Source organism: Puma concolor, chromosome B1 (assembly GCF_028749965.1).
Source record: "Puma concolor isolate L17-30 chromosome B1, mPumCon1.1.hap2, whole genome shotgun sequence".
Taxonomy (NCBI): Eukaryota; Metazoa; Chordata; class Mammalia; order Carnivora; family Felidae; genus Puma; species Puma concolor.
In genome coordinates this window covers 83,932,911-83,955,223 of record NC_141670.1, presented here as the reverse complement: position 1 = coordinate 83,955,223, position 22,313 = coordinate 83,932,911, and the positions used below count along the sequence as shown (strand labels likewise).

General features: G+C 38.4%; 1 protein-coding gene across 6 annotated transcripts in view; it reads left to right on the top strand.

The window, feature by feature from the left end:
• Positions 1-22,313, top strand: part of GAB1 (GRB2 associated binding protein 1) — a 121,944-nt gene that overhangs the window by 76,549 nt on the left and 23,082 nt on the right. For 4 of the 6 annotated variants that reach the window (XR_015250196.1, XM_086704163.1, XM_086704164.1 and 1 more), the window contains exons 2-5: positions 5,601-5,895; positions 16,861-17,086; positions 17,438-17,518; positions 21,116-21,717. Coding sequence is in view for 5 of the 6 variants with exons in the window: in XM_086704163.1 (XP_086560289.1) it covers positions 5,601-5,895; positions 16,861-17,086; positions 17,438-17,518; positions 21,116-21,717 (1,204 nt within the window). In the remaining variant the exon portion in view is untranslated. The remainder of the gene's footprint in view (positions 1-5,600; positions 5,896-16,860; positions 17,087-17,437; positions 17,519-21,115; positions 21,718-22,313) is intronic. The other 2 variants (XM_025921893.2, XM_025921894.2) reach the window with 1 other exon arrangement.

The following is a 22,313-nucleotide window of genomic DNA, read 5'->3' as shown; positions in this document are numbered from 1 at the left end:
TCAGCAGATGTAGACTGAGTACTTCCTTGGGGTTGGGCAATGGAAAACAAAGATGAAAGGTGAAAAAATATGGCTTCAGCCCGCAGGAAACTCACTTTTGGGAATGTCAAACATCATAATTAGGATCAAGGTGGAAATGGAGAGCTTAGAGGGGTCCACTCAGGGATGGTGCCCTGAAGGGGTCTGAGTTGAGTCTAGAAGTAGATTATGTGCCACAGGGCAGCATGTATCAGGGCCAGAGGCAGGACAGAAGCAGAGCATTAGAGGAACTGCAATAATTTCCATTGTGGTTGGAAGGCAGAGAGGCAAGAAGTAAGGTTGGGGAGACAGAGAGAGGCGTGGAGGGCCCCATGTGCCCTGCCTACCAGAGAGTTTGGGCTTTATCCTGTAGGCAGTCACTGAATGTAGGGAATGGGTAAATGGCAATGCATTATGGACATTTAGTTTGTCATCTCATCTAAATAGATTTCCATTGGCATCCATGGACTGTACAGGCTCTTCTCTTTTGATGTTAATGTAGTAGCCAAAGTTATTCTTAAAACCCTGAGACAAGACCCGGGGACCAGAGTAGGGTGCTTTTAAGCTACTTTAAAACACAGACCTGCTGATGAAGTCTTATTACTGCATCATTTATTCAACTTGAAATGATTATTGCAACGTAAGGAAAGACAACAAAGTAGATTTTTGCATAGTTCCTCTTAAGCAGACCTGCTTGTAATGGAATGCCAGTAGTGAAAATGATTTTCCACATGAATTTTGTTGAAAATTGCTTTGAGTATTTTTTTTTTTTGAAGGTTTCTAGAAAACTTGTCCTCTTTTGTCTGCTACTGCTGCAGGATTGGTGAGGCAATGTACAGCTTTCTCTGGGGCTACCAAGGCAGCGAGGATAAAAATAGGGCAAACTTTAAGAATCCCAGATATTTTCAGATAACAAAGACTGATTTATGTGGGCCCATTTTGTGCTCTGACAAAACATAGAGAAGCTTTTGTGCTGTGATTAGCAAGGGCGCTGATGTCAGTTCTCTTGTCGAGCATCAAGCTTTATTCTGTGGCTAAATTGTGCTTTGTACCATAATCCAGAGAACCTTTGTATCTGCCTTATTAAAGTGTGTAGTTTATGTAATTGCTTTTGTTTTCCAGTTTAATCTGTGCCAGATTCAATAAGAGTGACTCATTTTGTGACTGAGACAAACATTCACATTTGGACCATGTTAAAAATAAATAAATAAGTGGCAGGTGCTGTTGGCTAAATTCTGTGTTTTAATGCTGTAATTTCCTGCTGTAAGGGTTCATCTCTTATCCTCTGTAATCGCCAGTACAGCCTAGCTAGTACTCCCTGATTCTACTCCTGTTCCCCAGTGCTACTCATGTCTTGGCTATTTATTTTAGTTTCCAAGGGCCTTTTACATTTTAACAATATCATTTCAACAGAGAAGCAAAGAAATGGCTGGGGAGCCACAGTTAACCAGAAGACAAAGAGTGACCCATAAGCTGTAGCAGAAGGACACATTCTTTTCCTTTCTTTTTGTCATTTTTTCCAAGGTGTTTTGTGCATGTGTTTTGGTAAAGCTGTCTTAGTTATGTTTATGTTATTATGTGTATGTTCAGTATCCAGGTCTTTTTCTCAAGTGGAAGAGTTTTTGAAAGCACGCCTTCTGTTCAACGTGGCCCTTATATCTAATCTAATATTCGCAAAATTTTACAACTTCAGAGTCTTAGGGGAAATTCTCCTTATCGTACAAGTATTTCTAGATACCAGGTGCTGTGTTATGCATGGAATATGTAATGACAAGTCACTATCTTTGTGGATTTTACAGTCTGCCTAGGGAGTTAGATACTAAATAAATAAATACAAAGAAAATTTAAATTGCAAAATGATAATAATCCTTTAGGTAGTAAGGTACCTTATTACATGGGTAATAAGGTCCCTAAAACTGTGCTCTACTTAAATTGGGGGTCGCTGGGAAGGGAAGGCCCAAAGGTCGGAGTCCGCCTGGCAAGAGAACATACTAGACTCAGGAAATGGCATGCGCAAAGTCTCTTGAGGCAGGAAGCAGTTTGGCATCCTATTAACTGTATTATTAGAAGAGAGAAGTGACAACTGACAAGGCTAACTGTATTAAAAAGATGATAGATCAACTACGCAGGCACAGCAGTAGGGCACTATTTAGTATAGCGGCAAATAGTTGAGCAGCCTCTCAGAGCTTCCCTGAAAGTGCAGTATAGAGATTGATGCCTATAGTACTTCGTCTGAGTCATTGGGGAATGGGTGGATTGTGTTCAATGAATTATGTAGTGAGGCATTGTAGAAAGATTTCGACAAGAGACATTAAAGTTTTAAAAAGTCATTTCTGCATTTAAAGACAGAATCTTTACTCTCTGGAGAAATCACTTACTAAAAGATATGATTCCTTGATGGCCCTAAAGAAGTGACATAATACTATATTTCGTCTCTCTTTTCTTCTCTATTACTTTTTCAGGCTTACCGCTTGATAGAGAGGTATGGCATAACTTTACTAAGAGATGATATTTATTTATTTTGAAGTAAATAAATGTCTTACTAACTAAATGGATTTTTGTAATCCAGAAACCAGTGCTAGAGTCATGTGAATTTAACATGTTAGGATTTTTCAGTGTTCTCTAAAGCATCTAGAAGAACTTCCTACTGCCATCTCTTTCTGGACACGACTAGTTCCTCTTTGCTTGGAGTTATAGTTGGACTGAGAAGTTAATTTAAAACCTTGTTGACATTAAAGAACTACATAATATTTTTAGGCTTTTGTGATATTTCTACTAAATCTTATTGAAGGATTGCATCCAGTTTTTCCATGAAGGAATGCCTCTCCATTTAGCAATAGTTCTGCAGGTATGTTGACAGGTTTGCTGTATTATCCAATATTTTCATGTATTGTAAATATTTGCTTCATGATTAGTCAACTCCTTAAGAGTAGCGATCATGAATTACCTACTTGTAGTTCTCCCCACAGGTATTTACAATAGAATCGATAACTTATTGACTGGTTAGCTCACTGATTTACCTTTTAATGTAGCTACATTTCCTTGAATGGATACAGTTTAGAGTCTATTAAAATGTTAAACCTAAAGTTATCGCCCAAGCTAATTCAGTTATAAGTACAGTTGTCCAGGTTTTAAGAAGGCGTTCGGGGTGTCTGGGTGGCTCAGTCGGTTAAGTGGCTGACTTTGGCTCAGGTCATGAATTCACAGTTCATGGGTTCGAGCCCCACTTCGAGCTCTGTGTTGACAGCTTAGAGCCTGGAGCCTGCTTCAGATTCTGCGTGTCTCTCTGTCTCTCTGCCCCTCCCCTGCTCATGCTCTGTCTCTTTCTGTCTCTCAAAAATAAATAAACATTAAAAAAATCTTTTTAAGAGAAAAAAAAAACATTCAAGGAGGATTAAGACTTAATATTGTTTCTGGGCAGAGTTGTTGGATTTAAAGACTGCTGAAGCACTGTTTCAGTCATTCAGTTCTGTTTTATTATTTAATCAACGAGATTTTAGAGAGTAATAGTAAAAGAATTTTAGGCCTGTTGAGGCATAGTATGAAACCCGTAATTGACCAAAATTTGTGGAGGAAGTACATGGTGAGTATAGATCTAGATTGCTAGTATATGTTTGTTGGGAAGAAAAGGGAAAAGAGAAAGAGAAAGGAGGAGGAAAATTGCAACCCATAAGAATACAGATCTTATCCATGTGGTCTTTGAAAACAGACTCACCGGAAGAAAGACACAGCCCATTTCTTTGCTTGCTTTTCAGGTGCGAAACGAGGAAAGCTTTTAAACTCTTTTTTCTCCATTCCCCTCACACAGGAGTGAGTGAGAAGCTTAAAATACAAAGGAGTCTTTTGAAGAAGTACCTTTATGTATTCTTTTTTTTTTAACATTTATTTATTTTTGAGAGACAGAGCATGAGTGGGGTAGGGGCAGAGGGAGAGAGAGAGGGCTGTCAGCCCAGAGCTGTACGCAAGGCTCGAACCCACGAACTGTGAGATTATGACCTAAGCTGAAGTCAGACACTTAACCGACTGAGCCACCCAGGTGCCCCCCGCCCTTTATGTACTTACTGATGGCTTGATAGTAAGGCATGAAAAACCTTGCCTTTTTTTTAATGTGGTAAGCTGTACCTAACATAAAGTTTACCATTTTAACCATTTTTAAGTGTTCAGCTTCAGTGGCATGAAGTACATTCACTTTGTTGTGCAACCGTCACCAGTATCTATCTCCAGAATTTCTTTATTATCCCATACTGAAACGCTGCCCACTAAACACTGTTATGCCCATCTTCCAACTACGGGCAACCACCATTCTGCATTTGGTCTCTAGATTTTGATTATTGTAAGTCCTCGTATAAGTGGAGTCATATACTTTATCCTTTTGTGACTGGCTTTTTTCAATTAGCATAACATCTCAAGATTCATCCATGTTATAGCGTGTGTCAGATTTTTCTTCCCTTTTAAGACTGAACAGTGTTCTTTGTATATTCCACATTTTGTTCATTTCTTCATTCATCAATGGACACTTGGGTTGCGCCTACCTTTTGACTGTTGTGAGTAATGCTATTATAAACATGGGGTGCAAATACCTGTTTGAGACCTTGTTTTCAATTCTTTTGGATATTTACAACTGGAATCTTTTGTGGAACTGCCATACCGTTTTCCATACTGGTTCTAATTTCTGCCATCCTGGCCAGCACTTGTTATTTTCTGTGGTTTTTATAAAAGACATTTTAATGTGTATGAAATTGTATCACATTGTGGTTTTGAAATCGCATTTCTCTGATGATAGGATGTTGAACATTTTTTCATGTGCTTATTGGCCATTTGTATATCTTCTTTGGAGACTCTGTTTAAGTCCTTTGCCCATTTTTAAACTAGGTTATTTTGTTGTTACTGAGTTGTAGGAATTCTTTATATATTCTAGACGTTAATCTTTTATGAGACAAAATATTTGCAGATACTTTCTCTCATTCTGTGAGCTGACTTTTTACTCTATTGATTGAGTCCTTCAATGTGTACATTTTAAATTTTGATGTAATCCAGTTTACCTATTTTTTTTCTTTTGTGTTTCTTCTGTGTTCTTAATGTCCTGTCAATTGCCTAATCTAATGTTATGAAGCTTTCCCCTGTGTTTTCTTCTAAGAGTTTTCTAATTTTAGCTCCTATGTGTAGGTCTTTGATGATCCATTTTGAGTTAATATTTGTATGATGTAGAGTCCAACTTCTTTTGCATGTGGATATCCAGTTTTCCCAGCACCATTTGTTGAAACCACTGTTTTTTTATATTTAGTAAAAACTCAGTCTTCCTTAGTTTATTGACCTGATATTACATTATGTAATACCATCTAATATAGATCAATATCTTCTAATATTCTATTAGATCTAATAGAAAATAATAAATATGTATACATAGACACATTTTTAAGTTGAGGCATCAGTAAAGAGTGGTAGATTATTCCCTGGAAACAAAGAAAACATGTGTGTGACTTTCAACAATTCATTTGTGAAATGTGCATTGATAAATGTGCATCTTCTTGAAAAATCTCTCTCAAATTAATACTAGATGGATATTTTTGTTTCATCCCTAGGCATGGAAGAGGAGATGGTTTGTGTTACGCAGTGGTCGCTTAACTGGAGATCCAGATGTCCTGGAGTATTACAAAAATGATCATGCCAAGAAGCCTATCCGTATTATTGATTTAAATTTATGTCAGCAAGTTGATGCTGGATTGACATTTAACAAAAAAGAGTTTGAAAACAGCTACATTTTTGATATCAACACCATTGACCGAATTTTCTACTTGGTAGCAGACAGTGAGGAAGAGATGAATAAGTGGGTTCGTTGCATTTGTGACATCTGTGGGTTTAATCCTACGGAGGAAGGTAAGTTCAAGATTTTATTATTCAACCTGAGTTCTCCTTTTTTGCTGCATTTTTAGAACTATTATAAAAGTCTTTGTTATTTCAGTTACTCAGTATAATATTTTCTTTTTTATAATAGCTAACACTATTATAAAATAGCTTTATTTTGGAAATAGCTTTTGAAGAAGCTTTTGAAGAAGAAGAGAGAGACAGAGCATGAACGGGGGAGGGTCAGAGAGAGTGGGAGACACAGAATCTGAAACAGGCTCCAGGCTCTGAGCTGTCAGCACAGAGCCCGACGCGGGGCTCAAACTCATGGACCTCAAGATCATGACCTGAGCCGAAGTCAGACACTTAACTGACTGAGCCACCCAGGCGCCCCAGGAAGTAGTATTTCTACATAAATGAAAAAAGGGATGTAGAACCCTCTAGGCTTAGGGGCAAGGGAGAGCAAGGACCCTGAGGTGGAACAGAATCATATGTGACTAGAGCAGGGGGCTGTGAATGATAAAAGTGGGGGTGGGAGGAGAGGAAAGAGAGTTGGTTGAGGCACTGAGTTCTGGAGTATCTGTCCTGGGAAGAACTGAATGATTGAGTAAAGGTCTCATAAAGAATTTTACACGTGGGGGCACCAGGGTGGCTCAGTCAGTTAAGCGTCAAACTTCGGCTCAGGTCATGATCTCACGGTTTGTGAGTTTGAGCCCTGCTAGGGCTCTGTGCTGATAGCTCACAGCCTGGAGCCTGCTTAGGATTCTCTGTCTCCCTCTCTCTCTGCCCTTCCCCTGCTCACCCTGTTCCCCTCTCCCTCTCAAAAATAAGTAAACATTAATAAAAAAATTTTTTAAAGATTTTTACAAGCAGAATTCCTCTTCAGGTGCTTATATAGCTGTCTTGACCACTTATTCCCCGTCCACTTCTCTACTTCTCTTACTTTGACAACAAACACATATCTAGGGGACCCCAACACAAATTTAGGTCTGTAAACCCAAAAATCAGAAAGAAAGGTGCCCTCAGGTCTTTGAACTTAGCATCTTCATGGTTATACTGCCATTTACAGTGTGCATTTCCAAATATCTATATTTAGGAGTGTTGGGGTTTCAGTGAGGGCTGGAAAAATTGCGTCAACAATCAACATCAAGTTTTGAATTGAAGTGAAACAGCAGTCATCTCTAATTAGCTCAGGTCAGCATGCTGCTTCCTCTCTGGCCAGTCAGCAGCCCACAAGGAGGAGCCTTCCAGGGCTGGGATTGGCCCAGTGGGGTGGGGAAACCCCTTGGTGAGAGAATCCAGAATCCTGAGAGGGAGCAGCACTGAAACAGGCAAGGAGGCATCCAGTTTAGACAGGAGGTGGCTGATGAACTAGAGCTTTTCAGCAGAGTTCTAGTGATTAAAAGCCTCAAGAAATTGTTTCACCTGTGGAATTAAGCTTTAGTGGTTTTTGTGAAATTACTAATAAGTATGTTCACATTTAAGTGCGTGTGGAGGTATGACTCCTAACTCCAGTTAAACTCCTTTCCATTCTTGCATATAAGGTCTATATTTGAGTGCAGTAGAGGATTTTTGGGGCGCCTGGGTGGCGCAGTCGGTTAAGCGTCCGACTTCAGCCAGGTCACGATCTCGCGGTCCGTGAGTTCGAGCCCCGCGTCAGGCTCTGGGCTGATGGCTCGGAGCCTGGAGCCTGTTTCCGATTCTGTGTCTCTCTCTCTGCCCCTCCCCCGTTCATGCTCTGTCTCTCTCTGTCCCAAAAATAAATAAAAAAAGTTGAAAAAAAAATTAAAAAAAAAAATAAAAAAGTTAAAGTCACAAATAAGATAGCTCTCTAATGGCTGTTTAATGACCATGCAGTAATGATAATTTTTGGATTAAGATACCACATTAATTTCATTATGTGATGGATTTTCAGTTAAAATAGTTTAAGTCCTTGTATACGCTTTTTGGTGATGACTTTCTTTTCAATTTAGATTTTGTTTTTAGGGACATAAAAGTAGACTTCTGTCTTCATCGGTTGCCTGTATAGATTTAGTTAATCTGAAAGACTAAGTAGTAGGGATTCTTCCGTCTCTTTTTGTTTTCTGTATAATTCTCCTAAATATATTACCAAAGGAAATGAGATACCCTCCAAGAGGAGATACATTCTTCAGTCAAGGAATATGTCTAATTTTTGGAAGCCCTTTCAGGGGTGGGTAGAGTTGAGAACCCCCAAAATAAGAATTTCAAATGCACAAGTATCTGAGATTAACTTTGTGAGTTTCAAGGTGTGGAGTCTGGTCCATTTGTCCACCTTAGAATGACTCTCATCTCATCATCTGGAAGTTTAATGAACACCCAGTCATCTCTGGGAAGAAGGAAGGTTTTATCTGTTTTGGAAATTGATTCATTAATTTACCAAATTACTGAATTTGCCAGCACTCTACTAGGCTTTGGATATTCGTTCAACCTATATATTATTAGGTGACTAGTTAGGGGGACAAATGGCAAACATTACAGATGTGGAACTGAGCGTCTAGTGGAGAAGGATTCATACTCAGAATAATAATTCATTACAGTTGATGAGTGCAAGATACATAATGTGTGTGGAAAAAATATATATATAATATATATAATTTAATATATTTAATAATTATATATAATATATAATTTAATATGATTATTAAAGTATGATTATATACATATATCAAAGTATGAAACTATGAGACTGTGTTAATACAGCTCTTGCCCTCATAGAGCTTATAGTCAGTCTAACAGAGACAGGAAAATAATCTAGGAATTATAATATTGTTAGATAAGTGTCCAGTTAAAGAAAAAATAAATAAGCATAGATAGCAGTTAATTTAGTTTTAAGAAGGTCAGGAAAAGCATAGGTAGTTTTAAATGGCTCTGTACTATAGCTGATAATGTACCGAGAACTTTATTTTATACTTAGTGAAACATTTTCATTGTATTTGTAGTCATAATCAGTCACAATGTCTGTTTTTTGCTTCATGAACTTACCAATATAGGGAGGGGCGCAAACTCCCAAATCCTTTTAAAATAGATTAGAAATGCATTTGTCTAGGGGCGCCTGGGTGGCTCAGTCGGTTAAGCGTCCAACTTTGGCTCAGGTCATGATCTTGTGGTTTGTGAGTTCGAGTCCCATGTCGGGCTGTGTGCTGACAGCTCAGAGCCTGGAGCATGCTTCGGATTCTGTGTCTCCCTCTCTCTCTGACCCATCCCCTGCTCATGCTCTGTCTCTGTCTGTCTGTCTCTCTCTCTCTCAAAAAAAAAATTAAAAAAAAATTTTTTTTAAATACATTTGTCTTGAATGAAACTCTTAATTTGTGAATGTTTTATCTTCACAATATCAATAAAAGGGGAGGTTGTGAGAAAATTTCCAGTATTGTTAATCAAATTTGATGGATATAAGGAGTTGGTTACCACAAACAGCTGTACTAATCATAACTCACTTTTATTTGTTCACATAACAGGCCGCTAAGGACTTCAATTTGCCAGTGATTTCTAAGTGTAGTTCATGAGCTATATCTAAATGCAACTACATTTGTTTTTTTAAGTTCTACAATATAGAATTTTTTGCAAGTTCATCCTGGCTTTCTCCCAAATAGCCACAATTAGAAATGTCTTACTATGATGTTGAAGACTTGAGTGTCTCATAAATTATGAACTTGTAAATAAATTAGTAGGTCATATATCAGTGAAAGATGAATAGTCCTTCATTGTGTAGTATCTAGGAGCCACAAAAAATTTTTCTCTATAATTTTGATTTTTCATGCATGGTAGCAAAACTGCAAAAACGCTTCAAAGTTAACCACTGCATTTTATTCATTGGTAGTAGCTGACTTTGCTAGATGCCTTAACAAAAATCTGCACATTTAAAGATTCAAACAGCAAAGAACTGCTATTATCTTTTGTGATCACAGTCATACAATTTAATATGACAAAGTAAATATCAGAATGTCTTTGTTCTTCCATTTGCTTTACCACCTGCTTTATATTCTCTTGCTTCTAAATAGATCTCCCCACCAATCACTAAATAATAGGTGTTTTTGTTTTTACCTAGAATCTGTCCCCTGAGCCCTGTGCTCTTCCCATTTCAAAGTTGAGTATGCTCTTACTCTTGGCTTAAAACTAATGACACGAAATCATTTTTCCCTATACTTGTGTCAGGCAAGATGTGGGAAGAAATATCCTATGCTTGGGTATTACAGTCTGAGAAAATAACTATCCCCAGTCCCTATGAGAATAACTACTTTTTGCTGAAAACAAAAGGAAAGGGGAAAAATCTGACCTGTGTTTTGATTCCAGGAACCTCTCAAAATATCGTTACCATGTTATTTCCGCTGCCCCAGGTGACCACTGCTATTATTGAATACTCAGAATGCTGGCAAGCTGAATCTGTTTTTAAATTGTAGCTCATTGAACTGTGTGCGGTTCCTATGAATGCTTTTATTTAGCAGATTTGAGGGTAGAGACTAATTTCTTTTGTTTTTCTTGGAAATGTGCAGATTTATTTTTGTTTCTACACCAAGGTGGAAGCTGTTAAATCTGCTTAACAAGTGCCAGGAAACACAGCCTAAGGGCTCTAAACAGCTAACTAACTTGGCGCAAAGGCTCCTGGTCTAATTTCAGGGTGCAAGATTAGAAAGTTGCCTCTTATCAATCAGTTGAGTTGCTTTTCTTAAAGTGCCCAGATAATAGTGGCTTAAAAATAGTCACTGTTTGATATTCTTCCCTTTAGAAAAGTAGGTAAACTAATGTAAGAATATACATATGCTCCCTTTTCCTGTAAAAGCAGTTCTTCTTAATTAGAGAACTGCTAGATTTATTTTTATTTACTTTTTATTCAGGTATGACACATTACTGTCGAAGGTACAGATCTTAAGTATACAGTACAATATAGTTGTATACATCCATCTATATCTATATATAGAAACATAAATCTGTGTAACTGCCACTCAGAGTTAAAAAAAGAGAATATGTCCAGCCCCCAGAAGGTTTTTTCATCCTTCTTTCCAGTACAAACCCAGAAAAAATTTTTTTGATTTTGATTCTATAACCATAGATTAGTATTGCCTGTATCTGAACTTTATATGAGCAAAACCATTGAATCTGGCTTCTTTTTTCCAATAGAAGTCTGTGAGATTCATCCATGTAGCATGTAGTGGGAGTTCTTCATCTTGTGTAGCATTCCATTTTATGAGTATATCACAAATTATGGATCTGTTTGAATGTTGATAGACATTTGGGTTATTTCTATTTTGATACAAATAAAGCTATTGTGAGCGTTGTTATATATATCTTTTGATGGACATAAACCCTTAGTTCTTATGGGTAAATAGCGATGGATGGAATTGCTACATCATAGGATCTGTACTGGTTGCTTTCCTACCAGCAGTGTAGGAGACTGCCAGTTATCTACATTCTCGTCAACATTTGGTCTTGTCAGTCATTAATTTTAGCCATCCTCATGAATGTGTACTGGTGTCTCATTGTAGTTTTATTATTTATTTTTATTTTTGAGAGAGAGAGGGAGAGAGACAGAATCTTAAGTGGGCTCCACGCTGTGCACAGAGCCCAACAGGGGACTGGATCTCACAACCCTGAGATCATGACCTGAGTGGAAATCAAGAGGTGGCTGCTTAACCCACCGAGCCATTCAGGTGCTCCTCATTGTGGTTTTAATTTGCATTTCCTTGAGGACCCGTTTAACTAGAGTTTATTCTGTGTTTTTGTTTTGTTTTCTTACACATTTTCGAGTTACTGCTCTTGAGATCTTGATTCATTGAGTCTCCTGGGATGGGGCTCCAGCACTTAGATCTTTAAAATCCCCGCAGTGATTCTGATGACAGGATGGATGCCTCTGGATTAAGAATTAAGACATTTTCAGCACTTCCTAGGGGTTTATTTAAAAAGTTTCCAAGAATGTTTGCACAACCTTTTAAGGAGATCATCAAAATAAAAAAATTTCTATTTGAAACACATTAAATAGATTGGGCTATGATTAAAGGTCTTCAATTTTTGAATAAATAAATTGAAATTGCAGGTTGCTTCACTAAAAATTGCAACTACTGATGTTTCTCATTTGTATACATTTGTTAGATTTACCTTTACAAAATGTTCTTCTATAAAAAATGATGTGTTCTGAAATGAGAAAACAGTTACTTTAGGATTGATGTTAATTGATGCATAATCTTTGTCGATAGACTCTTAATTTGTTAAGTTAATTAGGCATAGATCCAATCAAAATGCATCTCTTGACAAAAAAAAAAATTCTACAACAGACCAGGTAAATTAGTAATTAATAGAAACAGAGTAACCTTGACCTATTTGCCTGTTGACCTGTTTGTGAACATAAAGGTAAAATTTTTGCTGTAGAAACCAGAAAGTATCCTATCAGCAAATGTAGCCCAGCTTGAGAGAAAAGGATCTCATCTAGTCTCCTGACAAGGACATGAGCAACACTGCAGTTTTATTACCACATGCTAAATACAGTATGGCAGTAGTGACAAAATCAGAGGACCTGTCATATTAACTTTGAAATATTCTCCTTATCAATGAGAAAGAGTAGAATTGCTTCCCTGGGCTTGAGCTCTTGTGCCTTTATATATATATGTATGTATGTATGTACATATGTATGCATGTATATATGGGGTACCTGGGTGGCTCAGTTGGTTGAGCATCCAACTCTTGATTTTATCTCAGGTCATGATCCCAGGGTCATGGGATCCAGCCCCATATTGGGCTCCTTGCTGAGTGTGGAGCCTGCTTAAGATTGTCCCTCTCCTTCTGTCCCTCTCCCCGACTCACACGCTCGCTCTCTCTCTCGCTCTCTCTCTCTCTCTCTCAAATTAAAAGAAAAAATATATCGGTATATGTTATTTTGACTGTTTAGAGGCATTACGTAGGCACCCGACTTTTATGAGGGACAGTAACACCAGGGCATTATGGTTCCAACCAGGATAAAACTGTGCATTAAGCCAGGGTCATGTGGACCAATTTATTATTTGTAGTTCTCTTCACATAATAATATACTTCTCTTCACCAAAACCTGGTTGAAGCTTACCTTACCAGTACTTGTTACCTTTCTAAGTAAAATTTAGTTAAGAATTTGCTCCAGCAGCTTATTAGGCCTTTAACGAATGCTAATTATACTCTTTATGTTTTTTGAATTAAGACACAGGAAATGATTTTACACACATAAGCAAACCCTAAGCTGATATTTGGTTCTCAGAAACTTGATACCAGCATTACTTAGAAAGAGCAGTAAGTTAGAGACCCAGGTGAGGCAGAAAACAACAGACGGGATCTGCTCAACTACTTGTCGGGCAGAATTGGGTAAATCATGTGTCTTTATAAAGTGGAACAGAAGTTTTTCAGACCAATTGGTTAACTTTGACCAGAAATGAGAGTACTTAGACACACTGCAATGCTTGCATTAAAATATGCAGAGCTGAGTATATAGTCAAATTAATATGAGTAAAACAGCCCCAAAGACTAAAACTTTGAAGATAGTGCATTATCTGAGCCAAAGTGGCAGAGCATTGTTCCCTCTCCTTTTTTAAAAAAAAAAGTTTAATGTTTTATTTAATTTTTTTGAGAGACAGAGCACGAGCAGGGGAGGGGCAGAGAGAGAGGGAGACACAGAATCCGAAGCAGGCTCCAGGCTCTGAGCTGTCAGCACAGAGCCTGCCCCGGGGCTCGAACCCACGAACGCAAGATCATGACCTGAGCCGAAGTCAGACTCTTAACTGACTGAACCACCCAGGTGCCCCGGTTCCCTTTCCTTTTTAAGTTTTCATATGCCATCTTGTTTGGAATGGTTGGGCTTGCTTTTCATGGCTGTTTAAAAGTCTTTTCTTTCATGAGCTTGCTAGTGAACATAGTGGAAGTTCTCTCCAGTTCTTGCCTCTTAGAAGTAGATGCAAGCTTTCCCATATTGTGAACAAGATACTATATATTTTTTAAAAAGGAACCTTTGAATCCCAGTCTTTTTTTTTTTTCTTCCAGAAATTGAGAGGATCTTGCATCTCTAAAGAGGATAAAAAAACTTTAGTCATTCACAGGTAGAAGAAATGGAAGGTTAAAAATGAGATGGTCCCATTGTGTTAATAAAACAGGGTCAGATAAAAGGATTGCCTGGCCGGGTGATTCTTTTCCCACACTGAAGATGAATCACTGTGTTCATTTAGTGTGTAGCTATCAAGTTTAGAAAAAATATTAAAGGAAAAGTGTATCTCTAAAAACATCCACCTGAAAAACTTACTTTAGGAGTTACAGTGGAGAATTAGGTTTCAGACTGTTTTATTTAGTGATGTGTTTCCAGTGTTGAGTTTCATTTTGTTTTGGTCAGAACTAAAAATTGAATGGGATCATACGATTTTACCACATGTCTGTGGCACAAAAAGAAGTATGTAAAATGTATTTGTGAATACAGCCAATAGGATATGGTAACTGCTTTCTGACCTCTCGCCTCCCCCCCTTTTCTTCCTTGAAGTTGTATAGGTTTTTCTGAAAGCTCTTCAGAAAATATTTTTTCTGAAAATTTTTATATTTCAGGTAAATATTTTTCATAATTCTCTTAAGTTTAACAATGCACAAGGATTTACTGAATCACTGATGTAAAGTCCTCTTAACTAAATCTTTATATATTTGTAACTGAGTCAAAACAGTAAAACATTTCACAGAGTACATTATGTACACTATTGGCAATCAACATCTATTAGACCTAAATGAGGTATTTATGAGTTCCCACTGAAATTATGGCATTATGTTGTATAAATGTCCAAAAGAATATTTTTCTGTTCTCACCATTTTCTTTTCTCACCTTTCATAAATAAGAAGGAATTAACTCCTGGCATAAAGTATTAGATTTTATTAGATGAGCTTGTATGAAGACTTGACATTGCATGCAGCATAACAAAGAGAAAATGTTAGAAATTAGCTCAACTTCTATGTACTCAGGCCAAACTCTCCAAGTGAAAGAAGTCTTCATACTTAAATTAGCACCTAGTAGGGCTGACATAATGCTTGAGCAAATTCCAAACTGCACTTGCAGCTGAATGGATCTTGAAGATTTGGGAGTGCCCCTTGCCATAATCTCTTCCAGCATGACGTAGAGAAAGTGCCTAGTGGGGCACCTGGGTGGCTCAGTTGGTTAAGCTGAGTCTGACTTTGGCTCTGGTCATGATCTCACAGCTCATGAGTTTGAGCCCCGCATCGGGCTCTGTGCTGACAGCTCAGAACCTGGAGCCTGCTTCAGATTCTGTATCTTCCTCTCTCTCTGCCCCTCCCCTGCTCACACTATGTCTCTCTCTCCTTCAAAAATAAACATTATTTATTTATTTGTTTGTTTATTTATTTATTTATTTTAAATAAACATTTAAAAAAAGAGAGAGAGAGAAAGAAAGAAAGTGCTTAGTGAGTTTCTGCTAGGTGAATGAAACACTTTAAGCATCTACCACCTGTGGGGCACACTGATGCATAGGAGTTCTGATCCTTTGTGTTTGTTTTGGGGACCCATAAATAAAGGTAAACTTATATTTAGCCATACTAATGTGTTTATTCAAGCTTTATAATTATGAACTTTTTTAAAAAGTTTATTAATTTTGAGAAAGAGCATGCATGAGGGGCAGGGGGGGGAGAGAGAGAGAGAGAGAGAGAGAGAGAGAGAAAATTCCAAGCAGGTTCCACACTGTCAGCACAGAGCCCGGTTCAGGGCTCGATCCCATGAAGCCATGAGATCATGACCTGAGCTGAAACCAAGAGTTGGATGCTTAACCGACTGAGCCACCCAGGTGCCCCATGATATGAGCTTCTGTGCTTAGGAAGAACAGTTATAAAATATAAACTACATAAATTTTGCTGTGGTGCATATACAGATATTAAAGTTGAATACATAAAGACATTATCAAAACCATGTGGACTTATCCTGTAGTGTCTAGGGAAGCTAGAGCTGACATGTAGTTCCTTCCTGGTGAATTGACAGGTCATATGACCTCCCATTTGATTTTATTTGGTTGAACATATTAAATCCTTTACCACTTTTTAGTGTCTTTTAGATAATGTTTTGTTATTAAAAAAAAAATCTCCGTTTGAAGCCAGCCTTTTCTGTTCTAACATAAACAGACAGTAAATAAATTTGTTTATTCATATATGAGTATTTACCTTTTTATGGATTTTTAGTCTTGTATTCCTAACCACACTAACAGAGAATTTTTCTTCTGGGTTCTTGAAAATTTATTTGGTTGTGACAGTGATTAACGTGGGATTTTATCTCTAGGTTTTCAGTTTGTTTTCAGATTACTTAACTGTAAACAATTTAGCTAGCTTCATATATCTTCTCAGAACATTGTTAAGTGCTTAATAAATTACTCCCTCACTTGCTGACCCCTTTTGCCTGAAAATATTACAGAAACCCAATAAATGGTAAATGAGGCTATGAGCTGAGGGGAGAGGAGAAGCATTAAAGAAAATCTCTTTCCCTGAACATGAATCCCAGAATTTGAACTATTTCTCCTTAGTCTGCTGAGGAGTAGAAGGAAAAGAACGAACAGCAAAATAAAGATGGGGCGAAGAGGTGATCCTCATGCCTGTAAATGCCACATAATAAAATGGGCCTCCTTGGAAAGTTGGCTTGGCATGGGAAGCACTGTTTTTTTATTATGGAAAAAAAATCTACCTCTGGTGCTACGATTATATAACATCTTCATTGCCAGTAGCCTCAAAACTAAAGATTGTTCAAGGCAAAGTTAACATGGCTTTATTATAGCCCCTGGAAGAAAGAGCCTTTACTCTTCATATCTCTTTGACAAGAGCCAATAATTTCTTGTACAAATGTTGCTGTATAGGTAGAATTTGTTTTAACTGACATTGTCATGGTTTATCACTCTCCTGTGTGTTCAAACAGTTTGTCTTCAAACTTTCAAGGAGCTTTATTTAAGAAACAGCCCTTAAAATGGGATAGACGATGACAGTTCTACTTTGGTGTTGCAGATCTTGTGAAGCCCCCTGGCAACTCTGCCCAGGCGCCAGCCGATTTACCTTTGGCGGTCAACACAGCACCGCCGTCCACCCAGGTAGATTCATCCTCCGCTGCTCCACCTCCTCCCTATCAGCTAATTAATCTTCCACCACACCTGGAAACTGTTGGCATCCAAGAGGATCCTCAAGACTACCTCTTGCTAATCAACTGTCAAAGCAAGAAGCCTGAACCCACCAGGTAAATACCTGTGCGTGTGTGCATGCGTGCATGCGTGCGCACTTAGAATCTTGAAACTTTTTAAATTCTGATTTGAAGGCTTAACAGAAACCCAGCTATCTAGGGTTATAGTTTAGGCTTACTATATTTCAGGTTATATTCTTCTAATGGTTTCTGATATTCAGGAGTTTTATGGAAGAAACGCATTCTCTACTATCTTTGGCAAAAAACACTTGTACCTACAAGGCTCTTTTAGAAATCTGTCTCCTGTTTCATAGTCTTTGTTACAGACTCACAGTATTACTTGCTTAACAGATTGCACTGATTTATAAATGGTGATCTTGCTCCATTTCTTATGTGATTGTAAACCAGCCAAGGGTCATCTTTTGTTTCTGAAGAAGGAGAGGAATACCTACTACTAGAAGATTTTGAAAGCAAAACGATTCCGTTGCAGTGAGTGTGTTGTGGTTGCTTTGGATCTGTGTGAGAAATTAATTATACAGGTAAAATCCCAATATAGCAAATTCTATGGGAATATATAAATTGGGTTTTAGTGAAATTTGATGAAATCTAATCAATCAAGTATATTGCTAAAAACCGTAAAACTTTCCAGTCATCGTACCTAGCCGTGAAGCAGAGCTTACCTCAAGCTCTGAGTTTATACATTTCTAAGTAGAAACAAATCTGTGGACTTCAGTGCTTGCCCAAAGGTATCATAAAGCCTTCCCCAAATCCTTGGTTTCCCCATCATCTCCCTTCCTGCTTCTTTCTTTTCTTCTAAGCTGTGCAGTAGTTTCATTTGATCACTCTTTTCATTTTCTGTTAATTGGAAGGCCAGAGGTAACAGAATTGGAGCCAGAAAATGAAGACCAGGGAACCCGTGTCTGCCATCAGCAGTTGGTGGCAACTAGTAATGTTGGGGGTATTTATGTCCTCACTTGAGGAATATAAAAGTGGGAATTACATCGTAGATGTGAAAGATGCTTTTTAAATGGAGTGATTGGATATTAAGCATTATTTTATAACAAAAAATTGTTGTGATTGTTTTCATGGAGAAAGTGACTGTTACCGGACTAAGATGGTACAAAGTGCTTGTTCAACAATTTTTATATAGAATTTGTCAAGAACCACAGATTAGGTTGTTGTGAATGATTCCCCAAGATAATGGAATACAGACATTCCAAAGATGGGTTTCTAGATATTTGTTGTAATGGGATTTTACCTGTAAGAGCAAAAAAACAAAAACAAAAACAAACAAACAAAAATCTTTTTATAAATCAACACTAGTTAATAATATCAAATTCTAACTTGATTTTGCTTGTTTGCTGTGAGTATTTAAAATTATACATTCGCAACTTTGTTACCTCTGCTACTAACTAAGATTTTATTTTATAGAGATTCACAATTATTTTTCAGTAACAACTTTTTAAAAGCCGATAGCTAAGTCACAGTTTTCAGTGCATTTTCTTGTTATATGGTATCTTTCATTGATCTCATTGGTGTTACAGCTTTCCTGTTATAGTAGAAATTATGCTGAGAATCCCTGCTCAGATAGATTTTGTATCTATGTATTTTGCAGAAGTGACAGTTAATTGACAGATATTTATGAAGTACCCACTATGTGCCCACTGTCTTGGTAGGTGCTGTGAAGGAACAGACTAACTACATAAGCCGCCTCAGATACAGTCACCCTCAGAGTTTACAAGCAAAGCTTATGAAGAAGTCAAAACATGCGAACGTTAAGTGTCTGCAGGTGAAGGCAGGAGAATTGCTTTGCAAACTCTTGTTCATCTGGCAGGACTCAGGATTCAGCTGAGACATCTACTCCTCTAGGAAACATTCCTCCAAACTCCCAGCCTGAACTAAATGCCTCTGTGGGTTTTCATAGCATCCTGGTCATGCCTCCCTTTTATCACAGAATTGGAAATAGTTTGATATATATAGTTTATTGTTCGCTAAACCATAAGCTAGTCAAGAGCAGGGAACTTATTACTTGTGCTTCTAGCTTCTCTTAACCCACATGTTTGAATTAAATGAAGTGCAAATTTAGAATATGTGTAGATGCATTAGAAATTCCTAGAAGGGACAGTGCACGTGTTCTTAAAATGGGAGGTGAAACGTTTCCAAGGAGGTGTAGGATTTGAACTATACTTGTTGGTGAGAGAAGAGGACCCTGTCATTAGCAATCTGCGTAAAAAGCATTTGAGAGAAAGGCGAGGTGAGAGTGAGGGGCCAGAGGAAGCAAATGAGAGGAAAGCCTGCCCAGAGTAGAGGGTTCCACTGGGGGAGAGTAGGGCATAAGATAGGGCATGTCAGGTGGAGCCAGGAATGGTATAGCCTCAGCCAGGGATGGTATAGCCAGGGATGGTAAGTGGAGTTGCTTGTGGGCTTTTTTTGTAGTTCCCACAGCCTGCTGGGACCTTTAACAGTATTTTCTCCAAATAGATGAGTGATATGAAAACCATGTTCTGAAAATACTGACCTTATAGCAGCCTCGCAGTATGGTCCCTTGAGTTCACTGGAAGAGGGAGAAACTGGAGGAAGGAGGTCCACTGAGACTTCTTAGGAGGGTTCGGTGGTGTGGATCTTAGCAGAGACCCAGACCTGAACTTGGGGTGGGGACAGTGGGAACAGAGCAGGGAACAGTTACTTGGTTAGGAAGAAGGAGTCAGTGCCTGAAGGGGGATGGTGGAGATCAAAGAGAGTGAGTCAACACTGATTGCATTTTGAGCCTAGAGAATCTGGATAAAGACATTTCTTTTCATGGCAAGTCAGAAAGGACAATCAGTTTGAGAAGTAAGTTGAATTTGGCTTGGTATGCATAAGCAGGGTTAACACTGGGGTAACCATGTAGAAATATATTTGAACAGTTTGAAAATATGGGACTCAAGAGTTTGGTGAGATGATGGGAGTCATCAGCATTCAGTGGAATGTGAAGTCATGAGAAAGGAGGGTTTTTAAATGGTGTGTGTTGTCAAGAATCAGAATCCAGAAGACTGGATTCTGTTGGCTGTTCCCGGGTGGAGACACGGGGAGAAGGAGCCAGTCAGTGAAACAAGGGAGTAATCAGCGAGGGAGAATGGAAGTGAGGATGTTACAGTATGGGTTCCGTGACACCAGCGGTGGAGAGTTTGAATAAATACATGTGATACATAGTGCTAGGTGTTACTAAAAGATCAGGGGAGATCAGACCTTAAATAACTCTCACAAGTTACATTTTAAAAGATTAAATTCAAGTTCCTACCGGACTTTAGACATCACTCAAAAGAGGTTAAGTATCTTGTTAACCGTTAAGGAAGTGCAATGTGCTGGTATCGCTAGCTTCATTTTGGCTTTTACCCAAATTTTGTGATACCACAGAAAGCAAAGACTGGAAATGTACCCAAAACATTAAATATACTCTAATGAGATTTCTCAAGGTTAATTATTTTTTGGAGTTGGCGAACTCTGTGCGTTATATTTTGATCGTCTTTATAGTATTGGCTGAGTGTTTGTTAAAGAAAATTAGTAGAAAGGAAGATATACAAACCTTTCAAGTTGCCACCTCCTTGTAGGTCACATTGAATTTATTCAATACCAGGAAATCATTAGACTTATAGTCTTGCAGAACAACGAATTTGCCACAGGTGGGCTAAAGAGCAATGGACCAGCTTGATAAACTGCATTGGCACGAGGTTTCTGCATGCTCTTCAGGGGAAATGATTTTCCTTGTGTCTATGTCTTAATCATTTACCTTTCTCAGAGTTTTGTACCTTTCTAATTCCAGTGCTTCAGGGATCATGGATTTAATAGGTGGATTTGGGGGTGTGGGCACGTACAGGGCAGGAATTAGGGAGAATGCTTTTGGTGGTTTTGTGGTGGTGGTTTTATTGTCTGGTGTATAATCATAAAAACTAAGGAACATTCATGCTTTAAATCTTATGGATCACACAAAAAAATCTAATGAAAAAAGCCATGTAGTTTGATTGCTAAACTATAAATATATTTATTAAAATGTAGTCTTATGTCTTCACCGTGTTTTATTTTCTGTCATTAACAATTTTTATTTAGAACACATGCTGATTCTGCAAAATCCACCTCTTCTGAAACAGACTGCAATGATAACGTCCCTTCTCATAAAAATCCTGCTTCCTCCCAGAGCAAACATGGAGTGAATGGCTTTTTTCAGCAGCAAATGATGTATGACTCTCCACCGTCTCGTGCTGCATCTGTTTCTGTAGACTCCAGCCTTTATAACCTGCCCAGAAGTTACTCCCACGATGTTTTACCAAAGGTGTCTCCATCAAGTACCGAGGCAGATGGAGAACTCTATGTTTTTAATACCCCATCTGGGACATCAAGTGTAGAGACTCAAATGAGGCATGTATCTATTAGTTATGACATTCCTCCAACACCTGGTAATACTTATCAGATTCCACGAACATTTCCAGAAGGAACTTTGGGACAGACGTCAAAGCTAGACACTATTCCAGATATTCCTCCACCTCGGCCACCGAAACCACATCCGGCTCATGACCGATCGCCTGTGGAAACGTGTAGTATCACACGCACGGCCTCAGATACTGACAGTAGTTACTGTATCCCTACAGCAGGGATGCCACCATCACGTAGTAATACCATTTCCACTGTGGATTTGAACAAATTGCGAAAAGGTCAGCTCTAACTGGCTTCTACTGTGTTAGAAGTTAACGATAGAAAATCTGTTTATCTGAATATTTGTTCTTTTCAGCATAGAATGATGGTAAATGATAGTCCTTTTTTTCCTCAGCTCTGCAGTCACCCACTCATGTAGGAAGATGGCAGAGTCTCAGTAGATCCTTTGAAGGGTGTTTGTGCATGCAGCGAGTGCCTGTGTGCATGCTCTGCTGGAAGGGAGAAAGAGGTGGAGTTTTCCATCCCTGAAGAAGTATGGCCTTAGTAATACCTTCCTGCCAAAGGAAGTGTGCACCCCTCTTTCCTGCTTTCCATGTATCCTGGGTGTGTAGACTCTAATGGGACAGAGGAGCAGGAAAAGGACCAGCCACAAAGCCTCTCCGAGTCATCCCTTTCCTGTATTTGTGTGCCATCATAGCTGCTTCCGCGTCACATCTGTTGGGCTCCGTTTCCTTCCTTCCTCGATAAGCAATTTATATGTTGTACCCAACGAGTATACTCAGTCCTAATCAGTTGTTTGTTTGGTTTTATTTATTTTTAAAGCTCTGAATCTTCTCTCCCCTTACCCTAGCCACTTCACTGAGTCCTATACCAT